Source organism: Cupressus sempervirens, chromosome 6 (genome assembly GCF_028749045.1).
Source record: "Cupressus sempervirens isolate cs-2001-9-10 chromosome 6, ASM2874904v1, whole genome shotgun sequence".
Taxonomy (NCBI): Eukaryota; Viridiplantae; Streptophyta; class Pinopsida; order Cupressales; family Cupressaceae; genus Cupressus; species Cupressus sempervirens.
In genome coordinates this window covers 626,276,330-626,302,380 of record NC_143123.1, presented here as the reverse complement: position 1 = coordinate 626,302,380, position 26,051 = coordinate 626,276,330, and the positions used below count along the sequence as shown (strand labels likewise).

The 26,051-nt window shown below is 34.0% G+C and overlaps 1 protein-coding gene across 1 annotated transcript; it reads left to right on the top strand.

Annotated features, from left to right (window-relative positions):
- The first annotated feature begins 22,880 nt into the window (after positions 1 to 22,880).
- Positions 22,881 to 25,482, top strand: LOC149553790 (caffeoyl-CoA O-methyltransferase-like). The gene is made up of 5 exons (XM_089789151.1): positions 22,881 to 23,055; positions 23,424 to 23,503; positions 24,202 to 24,346; positions 24,529 to 24,660; positions 24,848 to 25,482. The coding sequence occupies exons 1-5, from the start codon at positions 22,957 to 22,959 to the stop codon at positions 25,139 to 25,141; spliced, it is 750 nt and encodes a 249-aa protein (XP_089645277.1). The 5' UTR covers positions 22,881 to 22,956; the 3' UTR covers positions 25,142 to 25,482.
- Positions 25,483 to 26,051: the final 569 nt, after the last annotated feature.

The following is a 26,051-nucleotide window of genomic DNA, read 5'->3' as shown; positions in this document are numbered from 1 at the left end:
ATTATCTTCCTTATTTTTAAGGATTGTGAATAGCAGTTGTAACACCTATCTCTTCATATCTATAGATCCATTTAAGCTTGGCTACATATGAAATGTGATGTGGAAGCTAAGAAACTGTTACAATAAGTGAAGGTCTCTTTTTTAATATCGGCTTGTAGAATGGTAAATGAGAATGCACCAATGGTAAAAATTACTACAAACCACAATCAGTGCTACATAAAAATCATAGAATGGTAGATAAAGTAGAAATGAAAATAAAATAATGCAAGCAAAAAATAACTATGAAAAAAATTAGAAATCAAAGAAAGGATGAAATAGTGTTGCCTAGAGTCTTCTTTGTACAGCAATGGCAGTGGCTATGAGTATTAGTCAAACTACAATCATAGGTCATGAGATGCATTGACACATAGAAGAGATTGGATAGCCCTTACTATATAGAGTGAAGTTTAAGAAAAAAATATATATTAAATTTATTTGAAAAAAAATTGTAAATTATTAATTTTCCATCGTATGTTTCAATTCATTCCAATTCCATAGAATGAGGAAAAGCTTTAGGGCCCATTTGTTTGCTAGAATAGGAATAGGAAATGTATTCTTTGTTTGGTACCCCAAATCGAAATAGGGAATAGGCAAACATATTTCAATTTTGCCCCTAAAATGAACATATGTCCATTCCAAAAAATAGTTGGTATTGGAATGGGCCATTCCTATTCCCAATCTTTCTTCTTCTTTTTTTGTTAAATTTTTTTTTTTAAATTAACTTTTTTTTAATTTTTGTTTTTTTTATAACATCTTTTTATTATATATATTTGTTTTTAAAAATATATATATATTTCTCATTAACTTTGATGAATAAAATAAAAATGAAAATAAATTAACCGTTATACCATTATTGAAAAAATTAACCAAAAATAATAAATTTTTAAAAAAAAATTTAAGGGAAATATTTTTATAAATACAAAATTTAACCTTATTCCTATTCCATTTTTGTAGAACCAAACAATGGATTAACATATTTCCATCAAATTCCAAGTGAACCAAACAGGATTGGAATTGCCTTTTTCTATTCCCATTCCCCTTTCCATTCCTATTCTAATTTTCGATTCCTATGCCAGCAAACAAATTGGCCCCTAATCATTTAAGAAGGGACAATTTCATTATTGGAGTAGTCACATGAATCAAAGTAATTATTTTATTTATTTGTAAATTACTAAAGGAAACCAAATTCATTCTAAAAAGTATATATTTTGTAGATGGTAGTTTTCCACAATCCATTAGAATTCTTAGTTGTGTTTTCTGGGTAGATTGTGTTACAATTTTTGCATCAACATTTCGGATCACACTCTGTGATCCATCATTAGGATGAGAGAGCTGAAGGAAAAAAGTATATATTTTATTAAAATGTTTAACATGATATCTTTAAATGGAGGATAGTTAATATCTTACAAATACTTAAATGTGTCAAATAAATGTTCTCTATTTCAAATTGCAACTAGTGAAATATAATTCATCTTGTATTTCTATTTACTTAATTTAAATTGATACTTTTTGCTTGTTCTCTTAGATTCGGACGTCATGGAGGAGGCTTCCTTCAAAATAGAGTGGTGGCTCCTAATATTTTTTGGGAATATTTAATGGGGTTCTATGAATTTTTTAACTTATTTTAGCTTTAAAGTTTTAACTTGTAAATTAAGGAAATTGTACTCCCATACATTTTAAAGTGAAGATAGGTTAAGATTTTAGATTTATCATTTAGTTTTAGTGGAAAAATAATGAGCAATCATTGACATGTGACCAAAAAAAAATCCTAAGTTGGAGGGGTTATTTCCAACCGCACCTTATTTCCACTAGCTCATATTGAGAGGGCTAAAAAGTTAGAACTCCTATTTTGTAAGAAAAGATTCTGAATAAACTTTTAGTTACCAAAAAAAATATTATAGGGCCTCCCACTCCATAGAAATAGAGCCTAAGCCCCCTCCATAGGACCTATGCCTTATATTTTTAGTAGTATTCTACTATCATTTTTATTACAAGTTAAAATTTTACTTATTAAATTTGTTACAATTTTATTTTGTTTTTCAAGGGAAGCTAAATACTTATATGTATAATTAGTGAATTGTGAATATGGAAATAATAATTTTAAGAGACTTGTTTTTCAATAAAAGTTGTAGAATCACTAATATTTTATTAATATAAAAGAAAGACAAGTACATATGACTTGTGAGAGATAAAAAGAGATTCTTAAGTATAATTATAACACAACTCCAATTGATGAGAACGTTTGAGACCCCAACCTCAAACAACAAGAAAATTACAAACCACCCCTTAGATAGAACAAGAGATAGACTTTGGAAGAGCTCATAAATAAGGCATATCATCAAAAGAAAAAATGTGGGCCACCTCAATAAGAAGCAAAATTTTGTATAAGAAACAAAATGCCCATGAACAAAACAAAATCAAGTGAAATTGTACATATACTTCAAAACTAAACCAAATACATCATAAGAAATACAAAATGATCTTCCCAGTTCCTAGGACCTTAAGTAACACCACTTGGAGAGTTTCCTCATCTTCATACTAGATGGTTGAATTTTCATGCTGTTAGATTATGGTGACTGATTAGGAAAGTACTGTACATACTTCATAAAAAAAAAAATTTGGGTCGTGGCCAATGTTGTAGCTAACATATTATGGCTGACATATGACCGACATGTTGTAACCCTAAAATGGATAAAATATTGTATAAAAGGGATAAAATATTGTATAAAAGGGTTTAGGGTTAGGTATTTTTCATTATGTTATAATGCAAAATTGGTTCTTGCGGCGGTATTGAGTTGTAAGGGAGTACATTTTGTAATGAGGTTGTAATCACTAGATTGCAATAAGATCGGACTTGATGTTTGGTGGACGTAGCCCAGGGATTAGGTGAACCACATTAAATCTTGGTGCCTTGTGTTCATTTCTGTGTGATCTATTATTTTTTGTTATTGGTTATATGTGCATGTAGTTTTTATTTTTGTCTGTGGTTTATCCTAACAAGTGGTATCAGAGCCTAGTTGTTTTTCAGTTATCCTCTACAGGAAAGTTTCACAGTTGAGTGGGAGTCTCATGGTTGAGTGGGAGAAATGGTAGATGAGGGTAAGCTGAGGGTTGACAAGTTTAATGGGTAGAACTTCTTATTATGGAAGATGCAAATGGAAGACTATCTATATTAGAAGGATTTATGGAAGCCGTTGGAAGGCAAAGCCAAGAATCAGGGAACTATGTCAGAGGCTGAATGGGATCTTTTGGATAGAAAGGCACTCGCAAGCATTCGATTGTGCTTGGCATCATCGGTGGCATTTAATATTAAAAAAGCAAAGATGACAAAAGATTTGATGAAAACCCTAGCGACACTGTATGAAAAGCCCTCTGCTTCAAACAAGGTATTTCTCATGAAGCGTTGATTTAATATGAAAATGGCAAAAGGTGGATCTGTTGTAGATCATTTAAATGAGTTTAATACTATTACTAGTCAGTTATCTTCTGTGGGTATCAATTTTGATGAAGAAATTAGGGCTATCTTGATTTTGTGTTCTTTGCCTGAAAGCTGGAATGGCTTGGTAATGGCAGTGAGTAATTTTGTTCCTGGATCTAGTACCATAAAATATGATGATGTGATTGGTGTTATTTTGAGTGAGGAAACTTGTAGGAAATCCTTAGGTGGATCTACATCAGGAAGTGTTTTGAATGCACAAAGTAGGGGCAAAATGACTGAGAGAGGAAGTAACTCTGGAAATCATGGGAAATCAAGAGGAAAGTGAAAGGGGAGGAGGTCTCAATCGAGAGGACCAAACGATTGCTGGTACTGTGGGAAACTAGGGCACAAAAAGAAAGATTGCTAGAATCGGAAGAAAAATGAAGGAGATAAATCAGATGGAGACAAGGAGGCAAATGTGGTAAGTAACAAATTCAAAGAGGATGCTTTGCTTCTGTCTTTAGAGAGTGTAGATGATTCATGGGTTTTAGATTCTAGTGCTTCATTTCATGCTACACCTCATAGAGGTTATTTCATTGATTATGTCCAAGGGGATTTTGGGCTTGTTTATTTGGGGGATAATGAACCCTGTCAAATTGTTGGAAAGGGAAAATTTAAGATTAAGTTGCAGAATGGGAATCATTGGCTACTACATGAGGTAAGACATGTTCCAAGGTTGAGTAGGAATTTAATTTCAGCAAGGCAACTCGGTGATGAGGGTTGTGTAGTTACTTTTAATGATAAAAATTGGAAAGTTTCAAAAGGTTCCCTTGTAATAGAAAAAGATGTGAAAGTAGGCACCTTATATCTTTGTATAGGTCATATTGTTCCTTCTACTTTGATTGTTTCAGAGAAAAATTAATGTTCAGGAACAATTGTTGCAGTTGAGCAGGAAGAACAAATAGCTATTGTAGATTTTGATACAGCACTGTGGCACAAAAGACTTGGGAACATGAGTGAGAAAGGTATGAAAGTACTTCATTCAAAGAAAGTTTTACCAGGTCTAAAATGTGTTAATATGGATTTCTATGAAAGTTGTGTGTATGGAAAACAAAAGAGAGTGAGTTTTGTAAAGACTGGGAAGGAAAACAAAACGGAGAAATTAGAGCTTGTGCACACAGATGTATGGGGGGACCAGCTCAAGTGTCTTCCCTTGGTGGCTCTCATTATTATGTTACATTTATTGATGACACAACTAGAAAAGTATGGGTTTATTTCCTTAGACAAAAATCTGATGTATTTCAAACTTTTAATAAATGGAAATGCTTGGTTGAAAATGAGACTGGTAAGAAATTAAAATGTCTCAGATCTGATAATGGTGGTGAGTATTGTAGTCATGAATTTTAAGATTATTTCTCCTCTAATGGTATTCATAGATAGAAAATTGTTCCAAGGATTCCACAGGAAAATGGAGTGGCTGAATGCATGAACAGGACTACAATGGAGCACGCAAGGAGCATGAGGTTGCATATTGGGTTGCCCTTACACATGTGGGTAGAGGCTATCAATACTGTAGTATATTCGATTAATAGAGGTCCCTCTACTCCTTTGGGCTATGGTATTCTAGAGGAGGCATGGACTGGTAAGAAGGTGAGTTATTCTTTTCTCAAGACCTTCGGTTGTGAAGCTTTTGCTCATATAGACTCTGAAAATAGAACCAAGCTAGAAGCAAAATCAAAGAAATGTGTCTTTGTTGGATATGGCATTAATGAATTTGGTTATAGGCTTTGGGATTTTGAAAATCATAAAATTTTTAGAAGTCAAGATGTCATATTCAATAAGAAAGTGTTGTACAAAGATCTATTGTAGCAACATGAGAAGAAAGAAGATGATTATGTAGTGTTGGATGATACTCCAAAAGCTATTGTTCCAGCCATTCCTCATGATGTGCAACAACTACAACAACAAATACCACATACACTAGTGAATGTTAGACTATCAACGAGGCAAATTAGACCTCCACAAAGATTTTCTCCCTCTTTGTATTCTATTTTACTTACTGATGCTGGTGAACCTGAAAGTTATGATGAAGCTGTGCAGGTGGATACTAAGATTCAGTGGGAGTCTGCAATGAAGGATGAAATGGACTCTTTGCTAAAGAATAAGACATGGGATTTGTGCAAGTTTCCTGCAGGTAAAAAAGCTTTATAGAATAAGTGGGTTTATAGGTTGAAAGAAGAAGAAGGAGGTAAGAAAAGATTTAAGGCTAGGTTAGTTGTGAAAGGATTTGCACAAAAAATGTGAATTGACTTTGATGAGATATTTTCTCCTGTTGTTAAAATGACTTCTATCCATACTATTTTAAGTCTTTTGGCTACTGAAGATTTGCATTTAGAGCAGCTAGATGTTAAACCAACCTTCCTTCATGGTGATTTGGATGAAGAAATCTATATGGCTCAGCCATAGGGATTTGAGGTCAAACGTAAGGAGAACTTAGTGTGCAAATTGAAGAAAAGTTTATATGGCTTGAAGCAAGCACCTCAACAATGGTATCTAAAATTTGACAGGTTTATGCATGAGCATGGCTATACCAGGTGTCATTCAGATTATTGTGTTTATTTTAAGAGGTTGGATGATGATAGCTACATTATTTTATGTTTATATGTTGATGATATGCTTGTAGCTGGGTCTAACATGGATCATATTAAGGGGTTGAAATGCCATTTAGCACATGCATTTGCTATGAAGGATTTGGGGGCAGCAAAAAAAAATCGTTGGTATGAAGATTTGCAAAGATAGGAAGAATAGAACATTGACGCTATCTCAGGCTGATTATGTTGAGAAGGTGTTGCAACGTTTCTCTATGGAGAATGCTAAAGCTGTCAGCACACCTTTACCTGGTCATTTGAAATTGACTAAGGAGATGTGTCCTAAGACACAGGAAGAGGAGGATAAGATATCCAAGGTACCTTATGCTTCAGCTGTAGGAAGCTTGATGTATGTTATGGTATGCACTAGGCCAGATATTGCCCATGCAGTGGGAGTCGTTAGCAAGTATATGAGTCATCCAGGATTTGAGCATTGGAATGTTGTCAAGTGGATTCTCAAATATTTGAGAGGAATATCCAATAAGTGTTTAAATTTTGGGGGCTCTACTACTTATTTACAAGGCTATGTTGACTCAGATTTGGCAGGGGATATCAATACCAGGCGGAGTACTACAGGTTATCTCTTTACTATTGGTGGGGTAGCTGTGAGCTAGGTTTCTAGGTTACAGAAGATTAATGCTCTATCCACTACAGAGGCAAAGTAAGTTGCTGCTACAAAGGTAGCCAAGGAGATGATATGCCTTTAGTTCTTCTTGGAAGAATTGGGACATCATCAGAAGGATAATCATTTGTTCACAGATAGTCAGAGTGCCATTCATCTTGCAAAGAATTCAGCTCTACATTCTAAGACCAAACACATACAATTGTGGTACCATTTTATTCGGTCAATTTTGGAGGATGGACAGTTAAAGCTAGAGAAGATAAATACCAATGACAATCTAGCAGATATGTTGACAAAGGTTGTAACAAGGGAGAAGCTGAACTCCTCTTTAGCTTCGGTTGGTCTTTTAGACTGAACATGAATAAAAGAAGAGCAAAGTCCAGGTTGGTTTGATCTAATGGGAGCCCCATGTGGTAGTGGTATTGCTACAGGATCAGTCTCCAAGTGGGAGATTGTTTTTTAGTGTGGAGCCTTATCAGTCCCCATGTGGGAGATTGTTAGATTATGGTGACTGATCAGGAAAGTACTGTACATACTTCATAAGTATTGGCCAATGTTGTAGCTGACATATTATGGCTGACATATGGCCGACATGTTGTAACCCTAAAATAGATAAAATACTTGTATAAAAGGGTTTAGAGTTAGGTATTTTTCATTATGTTGTGATGTAAAATTGGTTCTTGCGGCGGTATTGAGTTGTAAGGGATTATAGTTTGTAATCAGGTTGTAATCAATGGATTGTAATAAGATTGGACTTGTTGTTTGGTGAACGTAGCCCAAGGATTGGGTGAACCACATTAAATCTTGGTGCCTTGTGTTCATTTCTATGTGATCTATTATTTTTTGTTATTGGTTATATTTGCATGTAGTTTTTATTTCTGTCCGCGGTTTATCCTAACATATGCACACCCAAAAACCTATCAATTCCAATTGAAAGAGTAGTTGGACCCACATAGTCAATGAGGTCATTGTTGGCATTGAATCGCTATTAATGTCAATTTTTTCTATATATGATTGTAAAACTAAGATTGTAGGGAAAATACATGTTCAATAAATAGACTATAATTTGTGTCTGCATCATGACAATGGTTGGTAGTAAATGTTGATCAAGTGTATTATTTAAATTAATACCATATTGCTTTAAACTATTGCATAGGAAAAGACATATTGAAAGGTGTCACTAAGGCATAGAATGGAAGATTTCTAATCCTAACACATTTGTCTTAAGAGCAAAAGGATTTTGTTACAAAATTTTACTTCGTTATTAAGGAAAATGAAATGTTGTCATTGAATAGAAAAATGATAAGTAACATTTTTAAGTTGATAGACTTATATGTGAGAGCTTTGTTTCTAGAAATGTATATCTTCTATCAGAAAATTATCCGCTTCAGTAGGTTTCTCTTTTCTTTTTCTTTTTTTGCAACAAAACAACTAGATTTTGAAATAGTAAGTTATATTATGATATGAATATCAGGATTTAACTGTGTGATTTTGAGTCAAACTCGATGACCCATGTTTCATGAGTAGTGATTCAACATGAATCCATCTCTCATGAGAATAAATGGAACACTCAGCACTCATTGGATCTAGGTGATGCTCACAGGGGTGAAGCACCGGGACTTCCCGAGAGGTCACCCATCCCAGTACTACTCCAGCCTGAGCGCGCTTAACTGTGGAGTTTCCTCCATAGTTAAACCCAAAGCTTGCAACCCCATTTGCAAAACCTTCACCAAGTGTTGTGCCTTATGAAACATTAATTAGAAAGCCCCTTAAACTCATCAATTGATAAGTAGGAGATAATTTCCACAGCTAGTCAAATTGTGATATGAATATCAGGATTTAACTGTGTGATTTTGAGTCAAACTCGATGACCCATGTTTCATGAGTAGTGATTCAACATGAATCCATCTCTCATGAGAATAAATGGAACACTCAGCACTCATTGGATCTAGGTGATGCTCACAGGGGTGAAGCACCGGGACTTCCCGAGAGGTCACCCATCCCAGTACTACTCCAGCCTGAGCGCGCTTAACTGTGGAGTTTCCTCCATAGTTAAACCCAAAGCTTGCAACCCCATTTGCAAAACCTTCACCAAGTGTTGTGCCTTATGAACCATTAATTAGAAAGCCCCTTAAGCTCATCAATTGATAAGTAGGAGATAATTTCCACAGCTAGTCAAATTGTGATATGAATATCAGGATTTAACTGTGTGATTTTGAGTCAAACTCGATGACCCATGTTTCATGAGTAGTGATTCAACATGAATCCATCTCTCATGAGAATAAATGGAACACTCAGCACTCATTGGATCTAGGTGATGCTCACAGGGGTGAAGCACCGGGACTTCCCGAGAGGTCACCCATCCCAGTACTACTCCAGCCTGAGCGCGCTTAACTGTGGAGTTTCCTCCATAGTTAAACCCAAAGCTTGAAACCCCATTTGCAAAACCTTCACCAAGTGTTGTGCCTTATGAACCATTAATTAGAAAGCCCCTTAAGCTCATCAATTGATAAGTAGGAGATAATTTCCACAGCTAGTCAAATTGTGATATGAATATCAGGATTTAACTGTGTGATTTTGAGTCAAACTCGATGACCCATGTTTCATGAGTAGTGATTCAACATGAATCCATCTCTCATGAGAATAAATGGAACACTCAGCACTCATTAGATCTAGGTGATGCTCACAGGGGTGAAGCACCGGGACTTCCCGAGGTCCCGGTGCTTCACCCCTGTGAGCATCACCTAGATCCAATGAGTGCTGAGTGTTCCATTTATTCTCATGAGAGATGGATTCATGTTGAATCACTACTCATGAAACATGGGTCATCGAGTTTGACTCAAAATCACACAGTTAAATCCTGATATTCATATCACAATTTGACTAGCTGTGGAAATTATCTCCTACTTATCAATTGATGAGCTTAAGGGGCTTTCTAATTAATGGTTCATAAGGCACAACACTTGGTGAAGGTTTTGCAAATGGGGTTGCAAGCTTTGGGTTTAACTATGGAGGAAACTCCACAGTTAAGCGCGCTCAGGCTGGAGTAGTACTGGGATGGGTGACCTCTCGGGAAGTCCCGGTGCTTCACCCCTGTGAGCATCACCTAGATCCAATGAGTGCTGAGTGTTCCATTTATTCTCATGAGAGATGGATTCATGTTGAATCACTACTCATGAAACATGGGTCATCGAGTTTGACTCAAAATCACACAGTTAAATCCTGATATTCATATCACAATTTGACTAGCTGTGGAAATTATCTCCTACTTATCAATTGATGAGCTTAAGGGGATTTCTAATTAATGGTTCATAAGGCACAACACTTGGTGAAGGTTTTACAAATGGGGTTGCAAGCTTTGGGTTTAACTATGGAGGAAACTCCACAGTTAAGCGCGCTCAGGCTGGAGTAGTACTGGGATGGGTGACCTCTCGGGAAGTCCCGGTGCTTCACCCCTGTGAGCATCACCTAGATCCAATGAGTGCTGAGTGTTCCATTTATTCTCATGAGAGATGGATTCATGTTGAATCACTACTCATGAAACATGGGTCATCGAGTTTGACTCAAAATCACACAGTTAAATCCTGATATTCATATCACAATTTGACTAGCTGTGGAAATTATCTCCTACTTATCAAGTTATATTATTTTTAATATTTCTTTTATTTTATTTTTCCATCCCATTAAAAATTAAAATAAATAAATTGTAAAATATTAAGTTACCTTTTTTAATACTATACTTGCAATACTCTATTCATTTGTAATAAATAATTAATTGACTTCTTATTTTTTCTAAAATTAAGATATTTGTTTGTTAATTTATTAAATTATATAAATTATTTCTCTCAAATATATGATTAGTTCAACTATTTTGTTGTTATAATAATTGCACATATTTTGTACAATATAGAAATAAATATATAAACTAATGATAACCAATAATAAAATGTTGTTTATTTGTTGCTAATATTGATTTGGGAAAACTTACCATCTAACTTGCTTTTGTTGGGTTATATATTGTTCATATATAGAAGTTCATTTTTTTGACTATTTTTTATCAAATTAATATTCTATTTTAACTATAGTTAGTTTTCTTCTTTTTTCAGACTTTTTATTTATGCAACAGTAAAATCTGAACTTGTTTCAATAACATCTATTGATTTTGGGTTTATCTACAAATAATGATTCCATCCATTTTTCATTTTGTTAAGGGCATGGTTAGAGAATTTAATTTTTTCTCTATCTTCCTAATCATGATGAGATCATATTTTTCTTTTGATCTACTTTACTATGAGTTCTAAGTAATGCATACTCCTACTGAAGTGGGGGATAAACATATCATCTTAAAATTGATGCACCCATTACTTAAGACCTTTTGGCACCCTTCCTTAAGTGTCCTTATGGACCATGGATGAATTTGTACTCAATCATTTATTTCTCTTCTTTTGTCTTGTATCTCTCACTTTCACCAATGTAGTATCTGAGACCTCCGAGTTAGCTCCTTGTGAGCTATCCCTAGAACAAGTCTTCCTATTATGGAACATGTCGACCCGGGTTGACCTATTCCTTGGGCATGTTTAATCTTGGGTCCAATTTTGTCTTGGGGTTGTAAATTGTAAAATTAGGTAGTTTGATTGGCTTGCTTTATTTTTTAGCTTGAAAATTAGTATAAAAGGAAACCTAGGTGCCTTATTTTCACATATATATAATCATTATAGAAATCAAACATGCAAGTTCAAGCATTTAAACAAGCATATTTTCATCGAGCATTCTAGGCATTTAAAGATTCAAGGATCCTTTGTAAGCATTTCCTATTCAATATCTAACATTTGGTTGGCCATCAAGGGAGGAGATCTACTTGAGGCATTCATCTTCTTCTTCATTGATGCACATTTACATCCATGGCTCCATGATGTGGTTTTGGTAGATCCATTGCATTTGTGGAGATTTTCTACATCTTTCATTACAAATTCAAATTTTATAACATACAAGCATTATAAATCCTTATTAACAAGGGTTTCAATGAGAAAGGTAAATATTTAGATTTTTCTTCCTTTCATTTACATATTTAAATTTAAATTTCAAGGTTGATTCGTCAATCTAGGACTTGAACAAGCTAATCCCTCATCCACACAAAATAAAATTAAAAAACAAGTTTTACTATGTGTAGGAGTAGGATAATCGAATGGTGACCACAAATCATGAAATTATCATCGAAACACTTCTGGAGAAATTGGGTCTACTTTGCTACTATACCCTGGAAACATGGTGACTTCATTGTAAAGTGTCTAGAATATGTTGCTTAAAGTCAACCTGTTCCTAGATCCCTAAGAGAAATAGCAATTTTTGTGTTTTCTATTGTGATCACATGTTTGCACTCAAAAGTTATGTCATATATTTAGATCCACAATTTTCAGAACAAAAAGGCATATTTGGTTATCCAATAATTAAAACATTTATCCACCTTAAATAATCGTAACCATTAAACCAAAGTAAACAACAACCATAATAAGATGCAGATACACAATTACACCAAATATGTAACTAGGGAAACCCTTGATCAGAGGGAAAACCTTGATGGCAATGATGCCCACAAGATGATGTACTAATATAAATATTCCTTGTTAGAGGATGGACCCTGTTAGGAGTTCATTACAACATTTAGTACATATGAGTCCCTTTTAGGAGACTTTGAATCCCTGCTAGAAGATTCCAACTCTATTACAAGTTGTAGAAGATAGAAGGACCCACTGTCCAAATAGCTTCTGGGGCAAGACCACTGAACGCACTGTCTAACTAATCTCTCAACTATTCCTTGCAGTATAATTGTTTGTATTATACTTTAACTTCTTTCCTTTGTCCTGTCAATTGGACCAATCACTGTCAGACCTTGTAGCCCAGGTCACAAACCTCGGATCCAATTATCAAACTTTAGATCACATAATAAAACATTGGCAATGAAGTTTCCTTTACCTTCACTTTGCTCTGCTTATCTTCACCTTTCATTGTTCATGTTGCTTACAATCATTCACTTGCATCCATGCATGATAAACGAAAATGTTCTTCCTTTATACTGAATCCACACAACAATTCCCTGAGTCAGCTATTACACCTTCTCAATTAATTATTATAGGACCTATTAAGAACACATTACACTTAGCGACAACATTAATCTTTTTCCTTGTAACTTGAATATCTTTCTGTACATGTAATATTATGACAAGTGAGCTTAGCTACATCATCTTCAAAATATCTTCTTCACATCCTTAACTTTAGCTTCTCAGAATAACAACTCTACCAAGAGATATAACAAGTTTACCAGACCATGCTTCTGTAAACTCTATCTCATAATAGTCTTCACCGAAACTTGCATAACTTCTTCTAGACTTAATATCTTATGCTTTCAAGGTTAGCTACATATATTAAACACTTAGTAGTATCTCGTTTAACCTCACTTAGGGAAAGTACTCAACGATCTATCTATGCCAACTTGATCTTTCTGTTGTTCTTCTATCAGATACCATAGAAAACTTCTATGTTGACATCAATGAATTACATAGTCATGAATGTAACATATCAGCATGATAATAATCTAATCATTTTTCTTCAATACTCCCCCATAGAAGTATCATCAGCATTCATGCTTCCAACAATCTTTGCCTTTGGCATTGATGGCAACATAGATGAAAAATTTCTAGTTCCAAAAATAGCAATTATAAAAGATCATTAACCTATCTTTTCAAATCATCTTCATCAATTATACTTCCCCATTGATATACCTCAATGTGCTCTATATCAAACTATTTTTCCATGCTTAAACTATTTTTCCTCAAACTTCTCAAACTATTTTTCATGATGTACTTCTCCCCCATTGACATCAATGTCAAAGGTTTCAACAACCATCAATCTCTGTAACAACTCTCTCTGACCTACTCAAGTGTCCAAAGACACTATTAAAAACAACATCCAAAAAAATTCCTAGATGACTTTTTTCATCATAGATACTCCCCCATACAGGAAGCATCAACATTCAATCCAGACAAACAATAGTGCTTTGTTACACTAGATTGATGCACTCTTGCATCATCTACTCTAATGTAGGAAGGGGCATAACCCATAGCATACCTCACAAATACTCAAAAGTCTCTTTGGGAAGAGGCTTTGTTCTTTGGTGCTTACATATTCCAATCTAATTTCCTTTTCTACAACTTTATTTCTCAACATGTGATACTTGATAGAAATGTGCTTAGTCTTAGAATGCAACACTAGATTCTTAGACATATTCACTATGCTTGTGTTGTCACAATATATGACAACAGGTTCACTGAACTCTATCAGTATATCCTTCACCATCTGCTTCATCCAAACAACTTGATTATAATTATTTGTTGCTGCAACATATTTTATTTCTAGTGTACTTTGTGAGGTATAGTCCTACTTCTTTTTAGCCAAGAAACCAATATTCATCCAAGAAAGAAGGCTCCACCACTGGTGCTCTTTCTATAATCCATATTGCCTGTCCAATCAACATCAATATAAGCATATAAAGTAAAATCATTAGATCTATCATACCACAATTTGAACTCTAGTGTTCCTTTTAGGTATATAAATGTCCTTTTGACTCATGCATAATGTGCTTCTCTGGAGTCAGCTTGAAATCTTGCAACAATTCCAACTGCATTCGCTATATCCGTCCTTGTGTGAGTCAGATATTTTAATCCTCTAATCGTAGATTTCTACTTCTTTTGCTCAATAGTAGTTGTCTCATCCTTTGTAGATAACTTGTGTCCAGTTACCATAGGTGTTCCAATGGGTTTACATGTTTCCAAACCAAACCTTTTCAGTAAATCTTTCAAATACTTAGTCTATGAAATAAAGATTCCTTCTTTATCCTGCACAATCTATAATCCTAGGAAATATTTCATTTCTCCTATCATGGTCATTTCAGATTACTTCTTCATTTATTCAGCAAACTTGTCACCTTCATCATCATTTCCTCCAAATATGATATCATTAACAAATATTACCAAAATCATCAATCCATCATCAATTTCTTTTCAATATAGATTACTATCTGTCATACCTTTGCTATATCCAAGCTTTGTCAAATGCGTGTTCAACCTTGCATACCAAGTTCTAGGTGCTTGCTTCAAGCCATACAGTGCTTTCTTTAATCTACATACTATGTCCTTGTCATTTGTTAAAGGACAACCTTTAGGTTATTCTATGTATACCTCTTCTTCAAGTTCTCCATTCAGAAATGCTAACTTGACATCCATTTGATACACTTTGAATTTCTTATATGTTGCATATGATAAGAATAACCTTATTGCTTCTATTATTGCCACAGAAGCATAGGTTTCATCATAGTCTATTCCTTCTTGTTGTGAGTAACCTTTACATACCAATCTTGCTTTGTTCTTTACAACTTCACCTTGTTCATTCATCTTGTTCCTAAATACCCAGTTTGATCCTATCACATTCTTGTCTACTAGTCTAGGAACCAATTCTCATGTCTCATTCTTCACTATTTGATCCAATTCTTCTTTCATATCTTGCTTCCAATAGTCATCTTTACATGATTCATCTAGATTCTTTGGTTCAACTTGAGATATCAAACATAGTTCTTCATTTATTATGCTTCTTGTCATCACACCTTTATCTCTACTTCTGATGATCTTCTCGGGTGGATGATTCTTTGTCATATTCTTACTAGAAGTAGGAGTTGTTATCTCAATGTTGTGATGTGGAGCCTAATCAGACTTAGAGGTTTATTCAACATGGTTTTCTCCCTGTATTATTTCTACGGGGGTTTGGGGGTAGCACCCCCAAGATGGGGTCAAGGGGCAGCACCCCAGGTGTTCTCTCTATCATAATACAGGGTGGGGTTGAGGGGCAACACCCTCATGGGGGTTTTTGGGGGTAACGCCACCGAAGCCAAAAATGACCTTATATTGTAAAAGTCATCAACTGCTATTTTTCTTATTGGACGATTTATTCTAGCCCTAATTTTGTAATTGGTAAAAGCTTGTATAAAAAAGGCTTAGGGTTAGTGATTTCATAATGTAATGGTGATATTGTAGCTTCTTGCGATGGTATTGAGTTGTAAGGGATTACAGATTGTAATTAGGTTGTAATCACTAGATAATAATAATATTGGACTTGTTGTTGGTGGACTAGCCTAGGGATTGGGTGAACCACATTAAATCTTGGTGTCTTGTGTTCTCTTCTGTGCAATCTCTTATTTCCTAATATTGGTTATAATTCCATGTAACTGTTATTTCTACCTAAGGTTAATCCTAACACTCAACTCTTAGCTCTGTTGAAGGTTATGAGCTTTGTTAAACCTTAGCTCTCCTTCATCTTGCAAACCATTGTTAGTCTCAAAGAATACTCCATCATTCCTTGGTTTAGTAACAACATTCTCATCATTTGAATTGTAGTCAACTATTATTTCTTGTATCCTAAATTTCTCATCAACTCGTACATTTGCACTTTCAACAATAGTCTTAGTTCTTAGGTTATAACATCTATAGGCCTTGCTTTTCAATGAATAACCAAGAAATGTACCTTCATCACTTCTAGCATCAAACTTACCAATATCATCATCTCTTTTGATATAACATTTACTACCAAAAATTATGAAATACTTAACTATAGGTGAGCGACCAAACCATAGTTCATTAGGGGTCTTGTTTGTGTCTTTCCTAACTTGCACTCTATTCATAGTGTAAACTATTGCATTCACAACTTCTCTCCAAAACATCTTGGATACATCATTCTCAGCCAACATAGCTCTTGTTGCTTCTGTTACTGACCTATTTCTTCTCTCTACAATGCCATTTTGTTCAGGGGTTCTCAAAGTTGACAACTATCTTTTGATTCCATTAGCTTTACAAAAGACGTTAAACTTATTTGAAGTAAATTCTCCTCCTCTATTTGATCTTAAACATTTAATCTTCATACCTGATTCATTCTCAACTCTATTCTTGAATATCTTGAAATTATGAAATGCCTCAAATTTTTCTTTAAGAAATGCAACCCACATCATTCTAGAAAAGTCATCAACTAAAATCATGAAATACCTTTCACCATAGAATCCTTTAGTTTCCGTAGGACCACTAAGATCTGTATGTATAATCTCTGATTTTGTTGTAGTAGTGAACTTCTTGCTGGGAAAAGAAGTTCTGTTATGCTTCACCAATACACACTCCTTGCAAATTGTATTAGTAGGCTTTACAATCTTAAGAAAATATCTAACTGCAAACATACTACTAGTCTTCACAATGCCATCAAAGTTTATATGACAAAATCTCTTATGCCATAACCAACTGCCATCTACCTTTGCAACCAAACATGACGTTTTAGTAGGATTTAGCTGAAATACATTACCACTAGATCTGGTTCCTATTCCAATTACCTTTCCATCTTTGTCTCTAATCATGCATGTCTTCTCTGTGAACTATAACTGATAACCTTTATCCACTAGTTGTCCAACACTCAAAAGATTGTGTTTCAAACCATCAAAAAAATATACATCCTCAATGTTAGTCTTACCATAAAAAGTTATAGATCCAATACTTTTAACATGGAGTGTTGCATTGTTTCCAACTCTGACATTGCCTCCATCATGACTTTTGAAGTCAACAAACTTGTTCATATCACTAGTCATATGATGTGAACAACCACTATCAATTATCCAATCAGATTTATTTTCAACCTGTGATACCAATGCCATTTTCTCTAGACTTTCTTCTTTAATAACTAAAAATCCTATTTCATCATCACTAGCACTTACTACTTGTTCATTAGAATCATCTTCTTCATTTGCATACAAACACTCTCTATCTCTTCTACGTTTGAAATTTCCTCTATACTTTTTCTCTCTTTTAGGACACTTAGATGCATAATGACCAAATTCATTACAAGTCCAACATTTAAAGATTTTCTTACCATCCTTTTCTCTTCTTACCAGAAGGGCTACTCCTTCTATCTTTCTATCCTCATCAAATTTGTTATTGCTAGCAAAGTCTCCTCTAGCACTTGTACTCCTCAATAAGCTAGGTTGAATATTTAGGTCACTGAAAGTTGTTTCTATTTTTCTCAATTCCATAGACTGTCTAAGCTCATTCTCAATTGCTTCAAGTCTCCCAAGTAATGTTTCCTTTGTGAAATCTTTGGTACAAGAGATCAAAAACTATATCATTTGAACTACTTTCTTAAATGGTGGTGTTAAGCTCTTCAATATCTTCCATATCACCTCATCATCTTTCTTGGTTCCTCCTTGAGATCTAATACCTATAGTAATTTCTAATATCCTACCTACATATGTTATTATAGATTCATCTTCCATCATCGTAGCATCTTGAAATGCACAAATCTAGCTTTGTAACTTCAATTTCTTAGCATGTTCATCACCTTCAAAACTATTTTCCAAAGCTTTCCAAATCATATGAGAAGTAATAAGTGACTTTACTTGGTTGTACTCAATTTTAGGAAGTGCATACAATGGTGCTTCTCTAGCTCCCATGTCACATATGAAAAGTTCCCTTTATTCCTCGGTACATGTTTCCAAATCTTTTTCAGCAATGATTATTTTTATTTTTATTTTGTCAAGATCCAATGTCTTGGACCCATACACAATAGATCTGTCATCATCTTTTCCTTCCAGCTGTCATAATTTGTTCCATCAAACATCAAACTATCCTTTCTAAATATATTCATCATGGATCTCCCAAAGTTCTTAAACTTTATCTTCAAGGACCTGATGCTTTGATACCAATTATTAGAAATAATAGTCCACCATGATAACTAAGAGGTGGGGTGTGAATCAATTATCCAATAAGTAAACCATTCATCCACCTTAAATAATCTTAACCATTCAACCAAAGTAAAAAACAACCATAACAAGATGCACATACACAATTACACCATATATGTTAACTAGGGAAACCCTTGATCATAGGGAAGACTCTGATGGGAATGATGCCCACAAGATGATGCACCAATATAAATGTTCTTTATTAGAGGATGGACCTTGTTAGGAATCTATTACAAAATTTAGTACATATGAGTCCCTGTTAGGACACTTTGAATCCCTGTTAGAAGATTCCAACCCTGTTAGGAGTTGTAGAAGATAGAAGGACCCACTATCGAAACAACTTCTGGGGCAAGACCACTGAACTCACTGTCCAATTGATCTCTCAACTATTCCTTGCATTATAATTGTCTATATTTTACTTTAACTTCTTTCCTCTATCCTGTCAACCAAACCAACCGCTATCAGATCTTGTAGACTAGGTCATGAACCTTGGATCCAAGTATCAAACTTTGGATCACATAATAAAACCTTAGCAATGAAATTTCCTTTACCTTTGCTTTTCTCTACTTATCTTTTCATTCTGCTCTTCATGTTGCTTAAAATCATTCACTTGCATCCATACATTATAAAGGAAAATGTCCTTTCTTTATATCAAATCCATACAACAATTCTCTGTGTCGGCTATTACACCTTCTCAATTAATTATTATAGGACCTCATTAAGAATGCTTTACACTTAGCGATAATATTATTCTTTCACCTTGTAACTTGAATATCTTTCCATACATTTAATGTTATGATGAGTGAGCGTAGCTACATCATCTCCAGAATGTCTTCTTTACGTCTTTAACTTTGGCTTCTCAGAATAACAAGTTTACCAAAATATGCTTCTATAAACTCTATCTCAAAACAGTCTTCATTGAAACTTGCATAACTTCTTCCAGACTTAATATCTTATGCTTCTGAGGTTAGATGCATATACTAGACACTTAGTGGTATCTCCCTTTAACCTCACTTAGTGAAAGTACTCAACGATCTATCCATACCAACTTGATCTTTCTAATGTTCTTCTGTCACATATCATAGAAAATTGCTATGTTGACATCAATGACAAACATAGTCATGAATGTAACATATCATTATGATAATGATTTAATCGTGTTTCTTCGATACTCCCCCATAGAAGTATCATCAGTATTCATGCTTTGAACACTAACTTGGGTTAAATTGAGAGTTATGTTTGGAATCCCCTCTTTCTCTTCTATTGAATGTTAGTATGGAAATGGTTTGTTAATGAATTCACCTCACATAGTTTATATTTCCAACTCATTCACCCCACCTTATTTTCACCACTAAACACCACTAATCAAGGTGCATATTAGAATCATGGGTGTCAAATAACTAGGCGATGCTAGATTATGAAGCATAGTTGATTGTGAGTATGAAAAGAAGCACAAATGCCACAAAATGGTAACTTATGGTTCATTATCGTTAATAATTAATTGAAGGAGCAAAATAATAAAGGAGCATGCCTATAAATAGAGACTTGCATTATTTTTTTATGAAGTGAAATAATATAGGACCATAATTTAAATTTAGATGTTCATTAAGTATCATATGAAGTCTCGTTATGCATGTTATTTCATTAAGTGTCATATGAAATCTTGTTATGCATGTTAAATGAAAAACACACTTAAGTAGGTTGTGAAAAATCATGAAATTGTACACACTAATAAGGTGCTTGTAATTTATGATGATATAAGATAAATATTTATACTTATTTATTTCATCAGTGTTTTCTCTCTCATGATAGAATAAATAAATAAATATTTATTTATTTATCTGATTTTCACCATCTTTTTCATTATTAATTGAATGAATTCTTTTTCCTCTAACATCTAAACCAATGTATCTAAGTTCAATGTATCTTGTGACATACTACCAGAAATTGACCAACTCTTACCTACTACTTAATTTCATCGTTTCATTCATACTGACCTCAACATTATTTATTTCTACCTACCCTTTTCTCTTGGTCATTCATCTTTTCACCTCTTAATCTCCACCTTTCATTCTCTTGGGGTCATCAATAAAAGAACAACTTCCTTCCTCATTTGAACCCATGGCACCTTATGAGATTTTGGAGGATACTTGCTATCTAGCCTGCTTGCTATCATATAATTATCATTTTCATCTAGCATCATAACTACATCAACATCAATAAACCATATGCCATTTATTCTTTGTTATCTTATGTATGTGCTTAATTTTTTAGAGCAAATATCATTTCAATACAAATTCTTAAATGATAAGAGAATAATGAAGTCAAGTGTTTCATAAGTTTAATAGTATAATTGGTTTATTTTGTGATTTACATTCATGAAGAAGTGCTTCATTGATATGTTGTTGAATTGAGTTTTTAGATCTTAGATGTGTGGTTGTTTGTTAGGGTTTACTAAGAAGCTTGTACAAAATTTGTAATCAACAACATCTATGTATTAAAATTAATAATAATAACAAAAATGGGCTCAAAATTGTTGTTAAGTCTTATGGTAGGGAATTATCTAATTAAACTCATAAGTAGCTAAAAAATATAACTATGATAGATAGTTACAATCGAACTTAGAGGAAGTTCTTTGATAGACTAGAGAATGTGATCAATTGTGTTCTTGCATTTCTATAGAGAATATAGCATTGTCCCAAATTGGTGCCAAATCAAGATGCTCTTCAAATAAACTTTCCATCCTTAGGAAGTAGTTATTGAATGAGTAGATCTTAATAAATGTAATTTGAATTATTTCCCCCCAATTCTTGTGTTCTTCTAATGATTTAGAGGCTATATATGAAAACTAAATATGTGATGAGTATAGTAGCAGATATAAACTAAATTAGTAATTATCATTAGTTTGAAAGGTGTATTGGTAGCATAAATACTTACAAGGTTTTTCAACGGTGGTGATTATGCATATTGATGTCACTCGGTGCCTAGGATATTTCTTATTTTGGTTGTCTTTTATCCTCACAACATGTTTAAAGAAATGACTAAGGAGTCAAAAGGACTATAGAAGAAACCAATTTTTTTGGGTACTTAAAATTAATTTCAATTTATGTTCAAATAAAAAGCTCAAAGTGTTGAAGGTAATTCTTGGTTCTAAAGGGGTATATGATAATGGGAGTCTAAGATATCAAGGACCATTATCAAGTATCTTATTAAGAAACAACATGTAGAAGTGGAGGAGATGCTAGAACTTTTACTCCACCACCCTTTGTTGTAGTCTACAAAGTTATTACACAACTTACAAAATCTACAACTAAGTGCTAGAGGAGCACATATAAGCCCTTGATACATTACAAAGACCAATTAAACTAAAGGACAAAAGAATGGTTATTCTTGGTAGCATAAAAGCAAGTTAGATGTGAGTAGAAAAATACATTGTTTATTCTAGATGAAGAAATTATCATTTGTGTTGTGGTGGGTAAAGATATTTACTTTCATGCATTGTAAAACACAAGAGAACCATATATTCTTCACATGGAACTCATAAACATGTTTAGAACGATGTACATGATAAGACTTGTATAGATAGAATTTTCAACCATGGTAAATAGAAATTAATAGTGCAGAGTAGTTGAGTTTCCTTATATATTGTTGAAATTTGTTGTGATGACTTGTTTTTGTCTCCTCTTCATAACACATATTTTATGCTTAATATACATTTTATCTTATTAAATTTTAATGGCTACATAATTTAGAAATCTTTTCAAATACATTATTTAAAAATTTTATACAATCTTTTTATATTATTCAATTAGATTAAAACCTTAAATAAATTTCTTATAATATAAAAACAAATCTTCCCAAATCATATTTGAAAACATCATAACTACTTTGAATCATTCAAACGAATATAAATAATGTTTCTTCGATCACATATGGTTCCAAAAATTGATACTAAACTCTTAAGTACAATTTAATCTAAAGACTACTTTGTTTTCATCAGAATGATTTGATACAGTCAAAATAGGGGCAGAAGAGCCTCTATAAGCAACGTCCCTTTCCAACCCCCAACTAGAAGGAATACATTTTCAACAATACAATATAAAACAATAGAGTGATAATAGTTACAAGGTCAGTAGAACACGAAAACAAAGCCCATCCTGCTCATCCATTTGCTTGTACTGACCCACCAAAACTCTCAATCATGGAGGTTTTGTTAACCAGTCGGAGCGACCTCACCAACTTACCACCTACTTCCACCAACAATGGTGGAGCCCAAAAACCCACCTGCCTACCACAACGCTATAATATCTCCTTTAATTCCATCTACCAGAGAGACCCAACAATTCTTCTTTACAGATTCCAAACCAGTTGAAATTTTTGATCAAAAATTCATTTGCAGAGTGAGAAAATGGCAACCGCAGAGGCTTCCACGGATTCAACTCAGCAGGTCAGCCGGCACCAGGAGGTGGGGCACAAGAGTCTCCTTCAGAGCGATGCTCTCTATCAGGTTTCCCCTTCTCTTTCCACTGAAATTTACGGAGGATTTGGCAAATACATTAGGGTTTGTTTGTGCGTAAATTGATTTGGATTTGCCATACACATTAGGGTTTGTTTGAGGGTAAATTGATTTGGATTTGGTATACACATTAGGGTTTGTATGTGCGTAAATTGATTTGGATTTGGCATACACATTAGGTTTGTTCGTGCGTAAATTGATTTGGATTTGGGATATAAATTGGGCTAATTTGTGCCTGGATTGATTTGGATTTGGGATATACATTGGGTTAATTTGTGCCTGGATTGATTTGGATTTGGCATCTAGACTGGTTTAATTTGTGCCTGGATTGATTTGGTTATGGTGTATTGATATGGCAGTACATATTGGAAACCAGCGTGTATCCCCGCGAGCCTGAGCCAATGAGGGAGCTCAGAGAAATAACTGCAAAGCATCCATGGTAAACCTCAATTTTCAAAATCTATGTTTGTGCTATTAATTATGAAAAAATTATGTTCCGCAACGAGGTCCAGTAGTTGTTCAGGCTAATTTCACCTATCTCTATAGGTGACAGAAGAGCTTAAAGCTAAGGTTTCAGTGTTTGAGCATTTATAGATCTTTCTGTAGAGGCAGTGAAGTGAGAAATGGTCCATAAGAGTCATTTTAAAACACTGGCCCAATACTCGAGTTCACCTTTAATAGCTGTTCATCATATAAAACAGTACTTGTGGCACAAATGAACCAATCAGCAATCAAGAAAGTTAAAAAAAAGATCAACTATTACCACATGTGTGATCAGCTATTAGTACATATGTTATCATTCTTTTTTAACTTTTAAAAAACAATTATTATAGAATTTCTATAACATAATAATTGGACCCCTAATAAGATCTCTTCCCCTAATGTAATTAAACTTAGAAAAATTTATGTTCTCTGCTATCAATAATCTAATATCCGTAAAACCTAATTTTGAGAAATTTATGTTCCCTGCTACTGATTATCTAATGTCAGTAAAACCCAGTTTTGAGAAATTTCATTGTTTAATGTCAGTGAAACCCTATATTGAAAATTTTATATTCTATGCTGCTCATAACCTGTTTCCATGGTCTGAAGCATTTCTTTCCCACATGTCTTAAAATCGCCTCTGTTAATCTACAGGAATTTGATGACTACCTCAGCTGATGAGGGCCAATTTTTACATCTATTGTTGAAGCTCATCAATGCTAAGAACACCATGGAGATTGGTGTGTATACTGGTTACTCACTCCTCAGCACTGCTCTTGCCCTGCCTGATGATGGCAAGGTATACAAACGTGCACTCCTCTGTTCTTTAATGGAAGCGAAATATATTTAAGGGCGTCCCTCTGTATTCAGTGTTTTGACCTTTTACATATGGCAGATCATAATCATCATCATGCATTCATCTGTTGAGAAAAAAAAAATTAGGGCTTCCTAATTTATAACTTTCTGATTTTCGTGTTACAGATCATAGCAATGGACATAAACAGGGAGAACTATGAGCTAGGGTTGCCTGTAATTCAAAAAGCAGGGGTTGCCCACAAAATTGATTTCAGAGAAGGCCCTGCTCTGCCTGTTCTCGATCAAATGTTGGAAAATGTAAGCTTAAATTTCTCTACATTCCTATGATTGTGAAATGTTGATGGTAATAAATTCATAAACAATCGTATAGAATCTGTTATCATTAAGCTTAAATCTCATCCGTATCTCACCAGAAAAGAAAAATCTGTAGAAAATATGGCTAATTTGGGTTTTGAATCTGGAATTGTGGGTGTAATTTTTGCAGAAGGAAATGCATGGGTCCTTCGATTTCATATTCGTGGACGCAGACAAAGACAATTATCTGAATTACCACAAGCGGCTGATTGATCTGGTGAAGATTGGGGGAGTGATCGGGTATGACAATACACTTTGGAATGGATCAGTGGTGGCTCCACCCGATGCCCCGCTGAGGAAATATGTGAGATATTACAGAGACTTTGTAATTGAACTGAACAAGGCACTGGCCGCAGACCCTCGTATTGAAATCAGCCAGATTCCAGTGGGAGATGGCATCACTCTCTGCAGAAGAGTTGTTTGAAAAGTTTTTGAGGGTTTGGTCTGGTATCATTGATTTTAAATTCTACGCATAATAAAACTGAGATCAAAGCTTGAAAGAAAGAAAAGTTTCGTCCCATTTCCAAAAGTTGCACCAGAATTAATTTTCCCTATAGATGTTCCCTGTATCTTGCATAAAGCAAGACAAGAGGCTAATTGAAGAACAACCCACACATAAATGTAATTATGATATGGTGGATGTAAAATCCATGATTTGAAAACCAGAGTGAGCATAAAGTTTTATGTAATGAATTTGAAGTATTACATGCACTGTTGCAGCTTGTATTGCCCGTTCTTTTTAATAGCCTCGGTTAATTCTCATTACATGCGTGTACGAGATTCGACCCGTTGACCTGTGTCTTTCCCCTCCTTGAATCTCATTCCAGTATGGCATCTAAATCAAATGTTTTTTTTAATGCGAAACTATATGTTTTGTGCTTGTAATACATAAATAATAAAAATATATTTTTAAAAACATGTATAAGATTAATTATCCTTAATTTTTTATTTAAGTAAAAATTTAAATATAGATTTTCAATAGACTAAAAAATATCATAAAGCAAAATTAAATTTAGATTTGTTCAAAAAAGTACAGGATTTTTTAAAAACTATAAATATGTAATCATCCAAAGAATAACTTTCATTAGACATGTTCTTTTATAATTTATTTATTTAATTTAGTACGAGAAGGATAGTTAGAGACTGAATAAGAAGTCCATTAAAAAAATACTTAAAATTTTATCATTAAAAAGTCATATAAATATAAAAGTTTAGAAGTTTGTGATAAAATTTATTGTTGGAAAACAGGAGTTGGGGGCACTAATCATTATAATAGTATTTAAATACAAAGTTTAATTCCATAGATTGTACTTACAACAATATTAGGAGACCAA